Genomic DNA, 14571 nt, shown 5'->3' with positions numbered 1-14571 from the left:
TACCTTACTCCTACCCTTAGCAAAATCGGTCCAGTCCTTCGAGAGTGGTGGTATGACCAAGAGAAATAGAGACTTCTATGCCAATAATATAAAGAGGTAAAGTTCGTGTGGTTGTAGGAGGTAATCTCTGGATCTACTGGACCGATTTGGAAAATTGTTTTACCAATAGAAAGCTACGTTATTTGCGAGTGTCATAGGCTATGTTTGATCCCCATATTCACACGGGAACGGGAACTACGTAAATGAAAGCGCCGGGCGTTATATAGCGGAATTTCTGCGTCTTTTAGAAATTTTATATTATCTCCGAAACTCCTTAAGTAATTAACATACTGTAAAGGGCAAATCTTATCTCCATAATATCCTTGTGATTATTAAATAATTTATTTTAATAAGAATTAAAGTTTAGTTGTATAAATAATGACGTAAACCTAAGTATATAAAATTAATAATTTTTAAAACACAAAAGGTACTATAACTGCTAATATATAGAAGATAGATATATGGTGTCGCGGACTTTTTTGTAGAACTTTTAAAGATACATAAGGTCTCCATACATTAATTTCAATTTTACACAATAGTTAAGGCAGCGCATGCGAATAAGTCTGTTTAAGAGGATTTTCAGTCCGACCTGTATGATAAAAACTGTGATAACTCGGCTAATATATATGATACCAATATAAAATATAGCCTATAGCACTCCCCGATAATTTAGCATTCTACTGGTGAAAGAATTTTTAAAATCGGACCAGTAGTTCCGAAGATTACCCCATTTAAAAAATGTGACAAACTTACAAACTTACAAACTTTACCTCTTTATAATATTAGTATAGATTTTATTGGTTTGCCTTAAACGTAGCAACCAATACTGAAGGTTGATACTTGGAGGAGATACATAACAACATGCTTGGTATCCTCTCTTATGTTCATCAACCGCGCTTGCTTAGTGAATCCTAAGTCCCCTCTTGCCAAAGAGTCTCGAGTTTTGATATAAAAATAAGGAAGCCATCCCCTACTTTTCTTACAAAAATCGATATTACCGGGATAATAGGGAAATAGTTGGCTTTTCTTGGCAACTTTTTAGTGTTTCAAGCAGGCAGCAGCCGGCTCGGTAGTCAACTCAACACGTCTGACGTCAACCGTCAAATTGCGGAGTCAAGTTGTTCAGTTTAGTTTGTATATTTTGTTTAAAATAAAATAATAAAGTTTGTGTCACGTAAAAATGGCTCAGGCTATGAAGAAATTAACAACACAGGCTTTGAAGCACAACTATGCTGAAGCAATTACAACGGGATTCGTATCCAGAGCCAGTAGGTAATATACCGGCACATACTGATTATTTACGTAATAATTGCTGTTTTGGCACGCGCTACTGGAATTTCTAGAACCTACAATTCGAATTTGAACTTCTAAATGAGTTTTTATTTAACTTTGAATCTGCTCTTTTAACGCCGAGCCGCTAAAATATACTTGTTAATTTTTCAATAATTAAGTATTCAATGTGACAATAATTTAGCGGCTTGGCGAAATAATAACTTAATTGATAGTAGTTAATGAAATCCTCCGTGTATAGTAATGACTAGTAAAGTAGGTAGTTGGAGACAACAGAGACAATATTACTGAATTTCATTTTATATACTATATTTGTATAAAATACGTTCAGCTGAATTAATAAGCATTTACACACTGACAGTAAAATAAGTCATCATCCATCATTATCACCATCCTCATTATCATTAGCATATTTATAATCGTCCACTGCTCAGATCTGCCAATAAGCACAAACTAACTAACGAACAACTTCTGTACCTAGTTAGAGGTTATCCCCATAGCTTAGCTAAAAATGCAGCCTAAAATTTGTAGACACTAGTATAATAATTGTTAGTCTAAGTTAATATTGCATTGTTCATATTATATTTGTTACTATAATATTGTGAGTGGCATGTCTAGCAAAAATGTCTACCCTGGGGATTCATTAAAAACATGGATTTGAGGAATTTTGAATTTTGTTCTATTTTCTATGTATAGATGTAACAAATGCCAACCCTAGTTAAAAGCCTTGTGCACACCACTGAATATTGTTACTATAAAGTCAACAGTGTGTAATTTACACTGTGAATATTGCACACAAAGGTATGACAATTTATAAGTAAACACATATATATATAGCCTCAATAGCTCAACAGTAAGAGCGGTCGGACTCATCACCGAGGGGTGGTGGTTCGATCCCCGCCCATTGGTCTATTGTGGTACCCACTACTAGCACAGTCTTTCCCGACTAGTTGGAGGGGAATGGGAATATTGGTCATATTGATATGGCAAATATTCTTTTTTAAAAAAAAAAAAAAGAAAAAAAAAAAAAAAAAAAAAATACATTATTGTAGTGAGAAAATATTAGTACAACCTTGTCAATTTGTTATGAGCAATGGAAGATTGTTATTCATAACAATTACATACATACATTCATAAATAAAGTGCATTATTTGTATATTTCACTTCATTTTACTATTTGTAAATTTTGAGAGGAATTTGAGCTTTCTGAATAATATGCCGATTGTTTATTTTCATTTTATGTTTTTTTTGTAGCAAAATGCAATATTTTCTTTTGTTTCTAGCACTTTTTGGAGTAATGTGCCCATGGGACCACCAGATGTCATTTTAGGTATAACTGAAGCATACAAAAGAGATTCAGACCCTAAGAAAGTCAATCTTGGTGTAGGAGCATATAGAGATGACCAGGGCAAACCCTTTATATTGCCTTCAGTTCAAAAGGTACTTTATACATGAAATTAGCAGACAAACCGTGATTATCTATAGCCTTTGTTACTCAGTGAAGATGTAGCATGCTATTGGTGAAAAATTTACAAAATTGGTTCAGTATGTCTGGAAATTAACTCCTACAACCTCACAAAGTTTACTTCTTTTTAATATAAGTATAGATAAGCTCACATTCAACTACTATCTCACTTTTCTTTTCACAGTTTACTTAGAAAATGCCAAATGAGCAAATAAAACATACTGTGCAAAAAAATCCAAGTAATAATTAGTTACTCATGTTCAAATTATATTTATTACTAACAATCAGATGTCCCGCGGTTTCACCTAGTTCCCGTTCCCGTGAGAATACGAGGATAAAACATAGCCTATGACACTCACAAATAACATGACTTTCTAGAGGTAAAAGAATTTTAGAAATTGGTTCAGTAGATCCAGAGATACACCTAAAACTTTACCTTACACAACAAACTTTACCTCTTTTAATATTAATATAGACTAGCAGACGCCTCACAGTTTTAACTGTGTAATTGCCATTGCAAATGTAGCCTATATTACTCTCTGATAATGTAAAGCTACATTATCAGAGAGTAATATAGCCATTGGAGAAAGAATTTTTCAATTTAGTCTAGTAGTAGTTTCAGAACAAACAAACAATCAATAACTCAAATCTTTGTTCTATAAAGTAATAGTTTAGATGTACCTATTTGAATGTGGGTTCTTTTTTAGGCAGAAGAAATACTCTTTAAAAAAGGATTAAATCATGAATATGCTCCCATTGGTGGTGAAGCAGCTTACACTGATGCAGTTGCAAAGTTAGCATTTGGAGAGGATAGTGCAGTCATCAAAAACAAATCCAATTGTACTGTGCAGGTATGTATAGTATATGTATAATCTTATGATGTAAATAAGGCATGTTTGGAACCCTCACAATTTTAGTTAGTTAGTTTTCGACCGATTATTATCACCATCATTATCTAATGATATTATTACCTAACATTTGAATTGCTTCTAAACTAAGCCTAATTGAAATAAATGAATTTTGACTTTGAACCTGTAGCAACTAGTAAGCCTATATGTGACCAGTAGGCCTAACATGCGATCAAAAGAATAGTCTCGTGAAGAGAAATAGACAAATGTCAACCAAAGAGATGTCTACTCAGCCAGCATTGTTTGAGATTTTCAACATAATTTTTTTTTGTATACCTAGGCCTAGGATATCCATTTCAGGATAATTTTTAAGCGGTTAAAGAATAACAAACAAACATACTCAAATATGCAATATAATATTAGCAAGCATGTTTGTGATTTACCATGATATGTGCAGAAAGTGTGCATACATCAAATCAACATCATGTGAGCGGAAATGTCTCTCAATTGGATAAATACTCATAATTATTGTCAGGAACTCCTATGTACCTATTGCACTGCACTGTCAAAGAATGAAGCAATTGGGCTGATACAAATTTTCTACAATTTTATTAAGTACCTCTATATGAATATGTTGCAACTCTATGTAAAATATGCAATCAAAAAAGGTGTGTGTGTGTGTGCTATAACTAACTCTAATGCTTGCCTACTGACAAGTGCCTGTTATGTGGTATTAAATATTATCTTCTATAGTAGTCCTATGGAATGGATTTTGTATACCTTTTATACTTCTCTAAAATAAAAGACTAACTGTTTTAGAGAAAAATAAACTGTTTTACAGATAAATCACAAAAACAAATAAAAAAAATTTGAATTTACCTCAATTTTCTTAAGTTAAGTGAACTTTAAGTGGCAGTGATTAGGTCCACTTTACTTTGAAGAAAAGTGAGTATTAAATTTTTTATACTTGCTTATAAATATGGCCCTAATATTTAACAAACTTAAAAAAATTAAAATTGTTTAAATTAACTGTCTATATAAGTTTACTATAACATTATTTAAACTAGGGATAAAACGAAGTTTAGATTTAAAAATTATTGTTGGTACATGAAGCTCTGACAAGATTATAATCCTAGATGATTGTCAGGCAGTTAATTCATGGCTATCTAGTAAGTAAGTAGTCTGGCTAAGTGATTTAATATTGTTAGGTGACCCCATCACATCACAGATAAGTGAAATTCTAAATTTTGGGTAGCAGGTTACTATGATATACAGTAAAATTCATAGACGTTGTGGGGGCGCCCCCAGGGAATCGTTCACTCGTTGAGTGTCGAATTTAAACTCTATGCGTTTGAGAATTCGACACTCAGCGGATGAATGGTCCCCTGGGGGTGCCCCTGTAACATCTATGAATTCCGCTGATATTGTTACCCTTCTAAAAGTATCAATGTCATTGTTTCTTATTATTAGTATTTGATGTCGCCTAGTGATAGGACAATCTTGCTTGTTATCTACACAAATAACAATCAATAAGTAGTTACATGTATCAGTATTAATAATAAAAAACATGTGACTATTTTTATAATATTAGATAGAAGATGGGTAGTTTCACCCATGTTGTTCCTGTTCCCGTAAGAATACGGGGATAAAATATAGCCTATAGCACTGGAGATAGTGTAACTTCCCAACAGTGAAAGAATTTTTCGAATAGGTTTGGTATTTTCATCTCTTTATAATATTCGTATAGATTATAGGTATACTTTTTAAAATCACTGTTTTTTTCAATTCATCATGCTTAAATCATTTTGTGATATTTAATTATAAAGCTAGCTAATAGGGATGATGACTATATTGTTTTTATGATTCGTGTAAATAAGGTCAATGTTAACTAATTTATACATAAAAAGCAAAGATTGCCTGGATATATGCAAAATAAATAAGATTATAAAATTTCAAAATCTATTAATTTTTTTTATCGTAATTAGATGAAAATTCATACAGTTTTGGCTTCCTTACATTAAATGTTACATTTTCAATATTTGAACTATAAACATAAACACACAAATAACAAAGATATTAGTAATTTTGTTTGACCGCCCATACAAATCTAACGATCATTATGGACCTACAACGTCATTAAATCGTACCATTTTGCGTTTTTCAGGGATCCGCGGCAGTGCCGCAAATCTCTCTAGCTCCGAAAGTAATGATCGCAGCTACCCTGTTACTTTACAAAATTGCTTTACTAGTATACTCCTAGTTTATATACAATTTAAAAAACTGTCATCAACTCTATTGTATTTGCAGACTTTATCAGGCACTGGTGCCCTGCGACTTGGCCTGGAATTCGTTACAAAGCACTACGCCAAAAACAAGGAGATCTGGCTGTCGACTCCCACGTGGGGTAACCACCCTCAAATCTGCAACACACTCAACCTACCCCACAAAAAGTACCGCTACTTCGACGCCAAGACCAACGGCTTCGATTTGAAAGGTGCTCTTGAGGATATCTGTGTAAGTATAAAATTCTCTAGCGGACGCCCGTGATTTCGTTCGCGTGGAAGATGGAGCCCCGCGACATTGTACCTCGCAGAGCTACCTGCTGCCGGCCAGCGCACTCCCATCATAAATGTCCTGTAGTCCATGAATAGATTCATCATCATCATCATCATTTTCAACCCATTTTCGGCTCACTATTGAGCACAAGTCTCCTCTCAGAATGAGAGCGGTTAGGTTAATAGTCTTCACACACGTAGACAATTAAGAAATATCTCAGGTATGCAGGTTTCCTCACGATGTTTTTTCTTCAACGTTTGAGAGACGTGATATTTAATTTAAAATGCACATAACTGAAAAGTCCGAGAATTTCCGGATGCGAACTTCATCGAATCGAATTTATCAATCGAAGGCAAAGGTTATATCCGCTGAGCTATCTACGGTTAGCTACGGTTCTCTTTAATAGATTATCTAAAACAAAAATATTTTTTTTAAATTTTCCAAATTTCAGCCAAATCGGTTCTGTAGTTGCGGTGTTAAAGAGTAACAAACATCCAAACAAATATCCATACAAACTTTCGCGTTCATAATATTAATAGGATTACTAACAGCTGGTGCTAATAAAATCTGCTTTATAAAAAGTACAGCTTCTTATGTTATTATATGACCTAAATGATAAGTATTTCAACAAACGTAGTATAATAGCATTCAATTTACACTTTAGATAATATGCATTCTTCATATTCATCCATACGAATGTACTCGTATGTACATTTCTTTGCGAGCGATAACCATAACTATTTACACCTCGTGTGACGAAATTCACACTTTAATCTAGATAATGATAATCAGTGGTGCACATGAGGGTTTTAACTATAGCTAGGCAAGTTCGTTGATGACACTCCCATGATATGCGGGCGACGGGGAAAGGACTGGGTGGGTGTGAGGTCGTGCGCGCGGGGCAGAGGCAAAAAAAAGACTGCGTGGGTATGACGTCGTGCGCGCGGGGCATCGCTACCCCCCTCCCTGCCCGCGCGGTCCATCGGGAGTGTTATGAACGAATTTGCCAAGCTATAGGGTAGGCATTTTACATACACAAAATGGAAAATTCCTTCACCAACACAAGTTCGCGTTGAGTTCTAACAGTAGGGTAGGCAGTGCATCTTTGCCATGCAAATGCGCTGATGATAAAAGTATTATTATTTGTGATGTAATACGTAATATACTAATGTAATCTCTTACAATATGATAGGTCGCGGTCACGATACAAAAGCGTGATATAAGCTTGGAAAGATTAGCCACATTAGTTTGCTTATCGAAGTAACAATAATTTACGACCCAGTGGCGGAAAGGACAAGGGACTCGTAAAAATAAAGGTTCGAAACTTCATTTCTTCTGCTCGGAGATTTCTCATTCGTTAAAGCCGGCCTAAGTAACGTCGTCGTCGTCATCAACCCATATTCGGCTCACTGCTGAGCTCGAGTCTTCTCTTAGAATGAGAGGGGTAAGGCCAATAGTCCACCACGCGGCCCCAATGCGGATTGGCAGACTTCACACACGCAGAGAATTAAGATAATTATCTTAATTCTAAGAAACGTACCACGATATAACTATCTCGATATAACTACCTAAAACCTTTCTTACGAATCCTCTATCTGTTGGTGAAAGCATCATGAAAATCGGTTTGAAGTAAATTGAATTTATAACATGGAGTATTTTGTTTTATAATGGATTTCATCAGATCAGTAAAGATCGTCATTACGTATGGTGTAATAATGGTATTGTTGTGAAGAATCTGTCAAAAACACTCACAATAGGTATTTAATATTTATCTTATTTGTGCGTAATTGTTATCGTGCAAGATATTTTTTATGACGTGTGATATTATTTCAGACGAAAACATACGACACAACAAACAATTATAAAATGGATTTCTTTGTCTGATGAAAACGAGAACTGTCTTTCAAACCAATCATCATCATCATCTCCTTTCCCTTATCCCACTTAAGTGGGGTCGGAAAAACATGTCAATCTTTGGTTTTGGCTAGTGATTGTATGACCGGCCGCCTGCCTCACGTCAACTCTCCTTGGGAATTCTCAGTTAGGTTGGTTTTGTTAACCGCCACCTTTCGGTTCAAGGCACCTCATTGTCAGTAGGCCCTTTGTCGGAATGTGGGTAACACTATTACCGTTTAATGTGTTATATTGTTACCCAATTGAGACGTTTTCCCTTAGTCCCCTTTTACGACATCCACGGGAAGATGTGGAGCGACCCTATTCTTACACCGCTAACCGCACAGTTAAACCAATACAAATTTTCATTTTTAATCAATAAATAAAAATGGGAGATTTTCAGCTTGAGGCGTAATTTTTATATTTGTTACCTCCATATGTTTGTTTACTCCTTTATTTATTAACCAATTTTATTTTTTTTATTTTCAGAAAATTCCAGAGGGTTCTATAATTCTACTGCACGCGTGCGCCCACAACCCAACTGGTGTTGACCCTAGGCCTGAAGAATGGAAACAGCTCTCGCAGGTATTTAAAGAACTATTTTGTGTGGTATTTATACTTACACTCTTTTAAATTAAGCCCTACTTGCAAAGCAAATTAGTATTTGAGTCAGTTTCATAGAAAAACAACAAATCAGTATTTGAGTTAGTTTCATTAAAAAAAAACAGAAGCTATCTCCAATGATCGTCAATGTGATGTTACCAATCATCATCATCATTATGTCAGCTGATAGACATTTGCTGCTTCGACTGTTGGACATAAAAGGCCTTTTGTAGGGACTTCCAAAAAGGTCCTGAACTCCTGAGCCTCCACCTGCAACCATGAGCACCTTGCGTTTAATGTCGTCAATTTTCCTGGTGGACGGTCGACCAACACTACGTTTTCCGGTGCGGGGTCGCCTTTCTAACACCTTGGTTTCCCAACGCCTATCGGTTGTCAATAATGCATGCTAATAAATTAAAGTTCATGTCAAACATTGCAGGTAATCAAAGAAAAGAAGTTGCTGCCATTTATAGATATGGCGTACCAGGGCTTTGCGACGGGCAGCGTGGACAACGACGCGTTCGCTGTGCGACAATTCGTCAACGACGGCCACCAGTTCATCCTGGCGCAGAGCTTCGCCAAGAATATGGGTATGTAAGGGTTATCAGAGGCAAGAGTATAAATATGTCAGTGTCATGGTGTCAGTTCACAGCTTTACCAACAAGGAAAATTATGCGTTCAAAGTTGACGGCCACCAGCTAATCCTGGCACAGCTACGCCAAGATCATGGGTATGTAAGAGTTGTCAAAGGCGCGGAGGGGCGTGGGTGTCATGGGGTCAGTTTACAGTTTCGTGACAATAAAACAGACAACGATGCGTTCGACGTTGACGGACACCGGCTAATCCTGGCACAGCTACGCCAAAAAAAGGAGAATGTGGGGGTTGTCAGAGGTGAGGATAGGCGTGGGTGTCATGTCGTGGGTCAGTTCACAGCTTCGCTTCACAGGAACGGCACGGACAACCGATGCCTTCGCCGATGACCACCAGCTAATCTTGGCACATCTACACTAAGAATATGGGTATGAAAAAAATTCAGGTTAATTAAAATTTACAAAAAAAGTCTAGTATATGTATTTGTATATACACATAACTTTTTATTGGGTACTATTTTGACTTTGAGTTTGACTTTTGTTGTAGGTCTGTATGGCGAACGCGCGGGCGCTCTGACACTGCTGTGCGGCGACGCGGAGTCAGCGGCGAAGGTGATGTCGCAAGTGAAGATCATGATCCGCACCATGTACTCCAACCCGCCGCTGTACGGCGCGCGCCTCGTCACCGAGATCCTCACCGACGCGCAGCTCAAGCAGCAGTGGTGAGTGTCGACACTGACAGTGCGGCGACGCGGAGTCACCGGCGAAGGTGATGTCGCAAGTGAAGATCATGATCCTCAGTGATTAACACCGACTGCACTGTCTGTGAGATTTTGTACTTATTAGATATGGATTTGACACGATCTAGTTACGATAAGAGAAAACACAACAAACCGTGAGTGGATAGCGCTGTTTCAATTCCATATAAAATCAAAGTTTACTTTTACGCGATCAAATACAGTCAGACTTTTAATTCGATGCAGTAAAGTGACATAAGCTAACGTCACTATCAAAAATAATATGATACCATATTTAAATTAGTAGTGATGGCTTCATTAACTAAAAATAAACTTTTTTACTAGAGTAAAAAATAAAGATATAATTCTATAAGTAAAATATTCTACTATTTAATTACAACAAAGACAAGACAAGAGAAAACCTACTTATCTCGATTATTTTTAATTAAAAAAAAAAGTGAAGAGGTAGATTTTTGCAATAAACGCCATTTTGTTTTGTTCAGTCTGAGCGCACGAATGTTTCGATTCCTCTCTAATAGTTATTATATTGTTGAGTCTGTTGTTAAGCTTTATTTAGTTGTTACATTTGTTTTTGTTGTAAATAGTTATTAATTATTATTATTGGTTTTATTTCTAATCCTCCTTAATAATCTTAACTTAATTTTTCATAGGAACAGAGTGTAATGCTCAAAAATTTAAACTTATACAATTATACATTAAATTTAGTCCCATCACTATTTTTAATACAGGAATAATCTGCAACATTTGAACTGTCAATTTACTGCATCGAATTAAAAGTCCGAGTATAGGTAAAAACTCGCACTTGACCTACTGATCCAAAAGTTTAATTGAATCGTGTGTTGTCGTCAGGTTGTCCGACGTGAAGCTGATGGCGGACCGCATCATCAGCATGCGCAAGCAGCTGCGCGCCGGCATCGAGGGCGCGGGCAACAAGCAGCCGTGGCAGCACATCACCGACCAGATCGGCATGTTCTGCTTCACTGGCCTCAAACCCGACCAGGTCATTCGAATTCATTTTATTTATTTATTTATAATACCTTTATAGCACAAAAGAACATAAATTTTACAGGAAAAAGGCGACCTTATCACAAATAGTGATCTCTTCCAGGCAAATTAAACGTAAATGATCTAAATATCCTGAGAGACGGAAAATTGAAATACAATAAACACACCATAAATAATAAATATACTAAAAAAAAATATATAATACAAAACATTACAAATTAACTATTTCCATATCATAAAATACATACTTTGTACAATTGTACATAATTATGATGTAAACAAAATACAGAAAACATTAAATATATAATAACACAAACCTACATTTATACTTATATACATACATATAAAAAAGGAGTGTGCTTCAGAACACGCGTATGAAGTAAAACTTCTTTCTAAAAAATAATGCATGAAATAGAAACTAAAAAGTTGGTAGCGGTGAGAAGCGCCATCTCTCGTGTCCGTCTTGCTTTAATTCACAAGCTCCTACTAGTTAGTTTCCAATTATGCCGTTAAAAGATAACGGATTTAGCGCTAGGCTTACTTGTGTTTATTGTAGTTTACCAGCGTTACTACAGATGGCGCTATTATGTGTATTTCATTTCAAATACACTTGCTCACTGAGTCAAGGCGTGTGTAAAAAAGTTTTACTTAAAAAATGAACTCACAACTCGATATTGTATACAATGTTTAGATATGATTTATTTAAATAATTTTCGTTTACTATGCGACTCAATGAAATAAGGACAATTATAGTCTGGCAAGTTCGTTGATAACACTCCCATGATATGCGGGCGACAGGGGGAAAGACAGCGCGGATGTGAAATCGTGCGTGCGGGGAAGTGACGTGCATCAGTCGTGGGTTTTTCATTCATCGCTACACGCCCCTGGCCCGCGCGGAACATCGGGTGTGTTACAAACTATAGCCAGTTTTAAAAATCTTTAAAATCTTTGTGTGTACCACGTTGTTTATCGAAAAATTCTTTTACAGGTTGAGCGTCTTACAAAGGAGTTCCACATTTACCTGACGAAGGACGGACGGATTTCCGTAGCCGGCATCTCTTCCAAGAATGTCGATTATGTCGCGGAGGCCATTCACAAAGTCACGTCTTAGACAACATATCAATTTTATAAATATTGTATTAATAACACAGAATAGAGAATGATACAAAAAGAGTATTTATAAGTCGCGCAGTGAAGCCGGTGAAACTCAACGACATTTTATACTAAAGACATGTTACGTGCCTACAAAATCACCGCAAAAAGTGAGCCGAATTTACTACTACGCTACTCCACTGAGAGCACACATGAACAATTTTGTTTGCCGGAAAAAATTCCATTATACGTAAAATTATTATTTATGTTTAAACAGTTTTTAAAGTTGCTAAATACACAACTCGACATTGTATATGTATATTTAGGTATTATTTGTATAAATAACTTTCGTTGTTTACTATGAGACTCAATGAAATGCTGTCAATTATGCTTTTATTTGCCATTTTTCTTGAATAATATTGAAGATTGCTGACGCCGTCGTGCTGACTCGAGAATTTATTAGTTTATGAATTTGTATTTGTTATGGCTGCATCACTGTCGCGTTCCGTGCGCTCTATCTGTTTATTATTCTTTAATCTGTGATTAATAATTATAAAATTAAATATATACTGCCTTAATAATATATAGTACTACAGTGATGCCGCTAAGAGTGCGTTTCGGACCTTTTCAATTAGTCATCATCATTAATAGTCTGTTTTATAGGATTTATAGGAGGAGATATGTAGCTTAGACCCGCCACGCCGTTCCAATGCGGGTTGGCAGGTTCTTAAAGTGATGAGGTTGTTAATGATAGATAATACCAAAACAAAATATAGATTCGAAACCGGACCACTCCTAAGAGATTATGGTTCCATATCTAATATCTATACACAAAGGCACAAAATCCGCCCACTTTAATACACTCGCGTCATTAAAGTGGGCGGATAATTATGCCTCTGAGTATATAATAAGAGAACTGTTTGAGTTTAAGTGAAACGTCAAACGTATGTTTAAATAAATAAAATAAAGTAATAATGTCTACACAAATGATACAACATATTTTATTACACAAAAATCTAATAAATTTGTATTTATTTGCATATTTAACTGAATAAAGAATACTATTTTTTTATTCGAAAATTCTGCATTTAAGATTTTTGTAAAACAACCATTATTTATATCTTATTTTATATACAGGAAACACGATAATAACCCACGCGGTTGTCTATAATTTAATTTGTCTACATTTATTCTCTATAATGTGTTAACTTTAAATTTTTTTTAAACATTTATTTTATGCGTTTATTTTGAGATGATAATCTTGTATGTTAGTTATGTAATTAATATAAGTCTAAATGTCTAATTGGCTGCTGTGTTTTCTAGTGCTCACTATTAGTAGTTATTTATTTGAAAAAAAAAAAACATTTTGTAACACAATATGTTACGGGAAATTATATAGGCAAGTATTGTTTCATCCATATTGTAATTATTCTATTAAAAATGTTTATACAAAAATATCAATATCGGGTAATGTTAAATTTATTTAAAATTTAATTTAATTTAAATAAAGATATTTTGAATGTTAGATAATCTAGTGCGCTTTGCTATTGCAAAATATACTCAGAGGCACAATTATCCGCTCACTTTAATACGCGAGTATATTGAACTGTGCGGATAATTGTGTCTCTGAGTATATTTCATTAATATAAACTATTTTACCTGGCACCTAACACAATACACTGTGTAATGTAATTTTTGGTTGGTGGGAGGCTTCGGCCGTGGCTAGTTCCTACCCTACCGGCAAAGACGTACCGCCAAGCGATTTAGCGTTCCGATACGATGTGTAGATTTTCACAAGTTCGCTTTCATCTTAGATTGCATCATCACTTCCATCAGGTGAGATCGTAGTCAAGGGCTAACTTGTAGAGAATAAAAAAAAAGTTTGCTCTATGACTCAATAGTAATGGTAGTCGAGAGGTAATGGGTTCGATTATCTATTCGGTTCTTAGTATCTTTATTTAAAGAGCTTGCCTACATTTATGTGTTTATGCGCATAAAAATCCCGTACGTGTGTTACCATATTTTTATTGAGGAACAAAATTTATTTGCTGTTTTGATATTGTGTATGTATTTAAATACAAATATTATACTGTTTTTGATACTCGTTTTTATACTGTCTCCCTTAAATACCTTGAACATCCTTAATGTTGTATAATTGCTTTAGTGCAAGTTCTACCCTAAAAAGGCATGATACCCCCTTAAAACAATAATAATAATAATGGTCTAAGATCCGATATTAGAAATATACATTTATCCTAAATTTCGTAAGAAAAATGTGTTTTGTCCGCAATTTAACTACATATTTGCAAAGGAGATGGTCCAAAATTGTATGGAGCCCAGGATCAGTCATTGTACTGTATTATACATTGTAGAAAATATTTTTTTTAAACTACGAATTTACCTTAATTCTTTCGAAATAATATTCATTCTCT

The 14571-nt window shown here is 35.2% G+C and overlaps 1 protein-coding gene across 1 annotated transcript; it reads left to right on the top strand.

Annotated features, from left to right (window-relative positions):
- The first annotated feature begins 1095 nt into the window (after nucleotides 1-1095).
- Nucleotides 1096-14233, top strand: LOC112054895 (aspartate aminotransferase, mitochondrial). The gene is made up of 9 exons (XM_024094836.2): nucleotides 1096-1311; nucleotides 2613-2769; nucleotides 3502-3645; nucleotides 5950-6156; nucleotides 8581-8676; nucleotides 9134-9284; nucleotides 9832-10006; nucleotides 10892-11042; nucleotides 12036-14233. Exons 1-9 carry the CDS (start codon nucleotides 1220-1222, stop codon nucleotides 12156-12158), a joined length of 1296 nt encoding a protein of 431 aa, XP_023950604.1. The 5' UTR covers nucleotides 1096-1219; the 3' UTR covers nucleotides 12159-14233.
- The last annotated feature ends 338 nt before the right edge of the window (nucleotides 14234-14571 follow it).

The sequence above is a fragment of the Bicyclus anynana genome, chromosome 3 (assembly GCF_947172395.1).
Source record: "Bicyclus anynana chromosome 3, ilBicAnyn1.1, whole genome shotgun sequence".
In the NCBI taxonomy this organism is placed as follows: domain Eukaryota; kingdom Metazoa; phylum Arthropoda; class Insecta; order Lepidoptera; family Nymphalidae; genus Bicyclus; species Bicyclus anynana.
The sequence above is the reverse complement of the archived record's forward strand: the minus strand, read 5'-3'. Positions and strand labels throughout refer to the sequence as shown.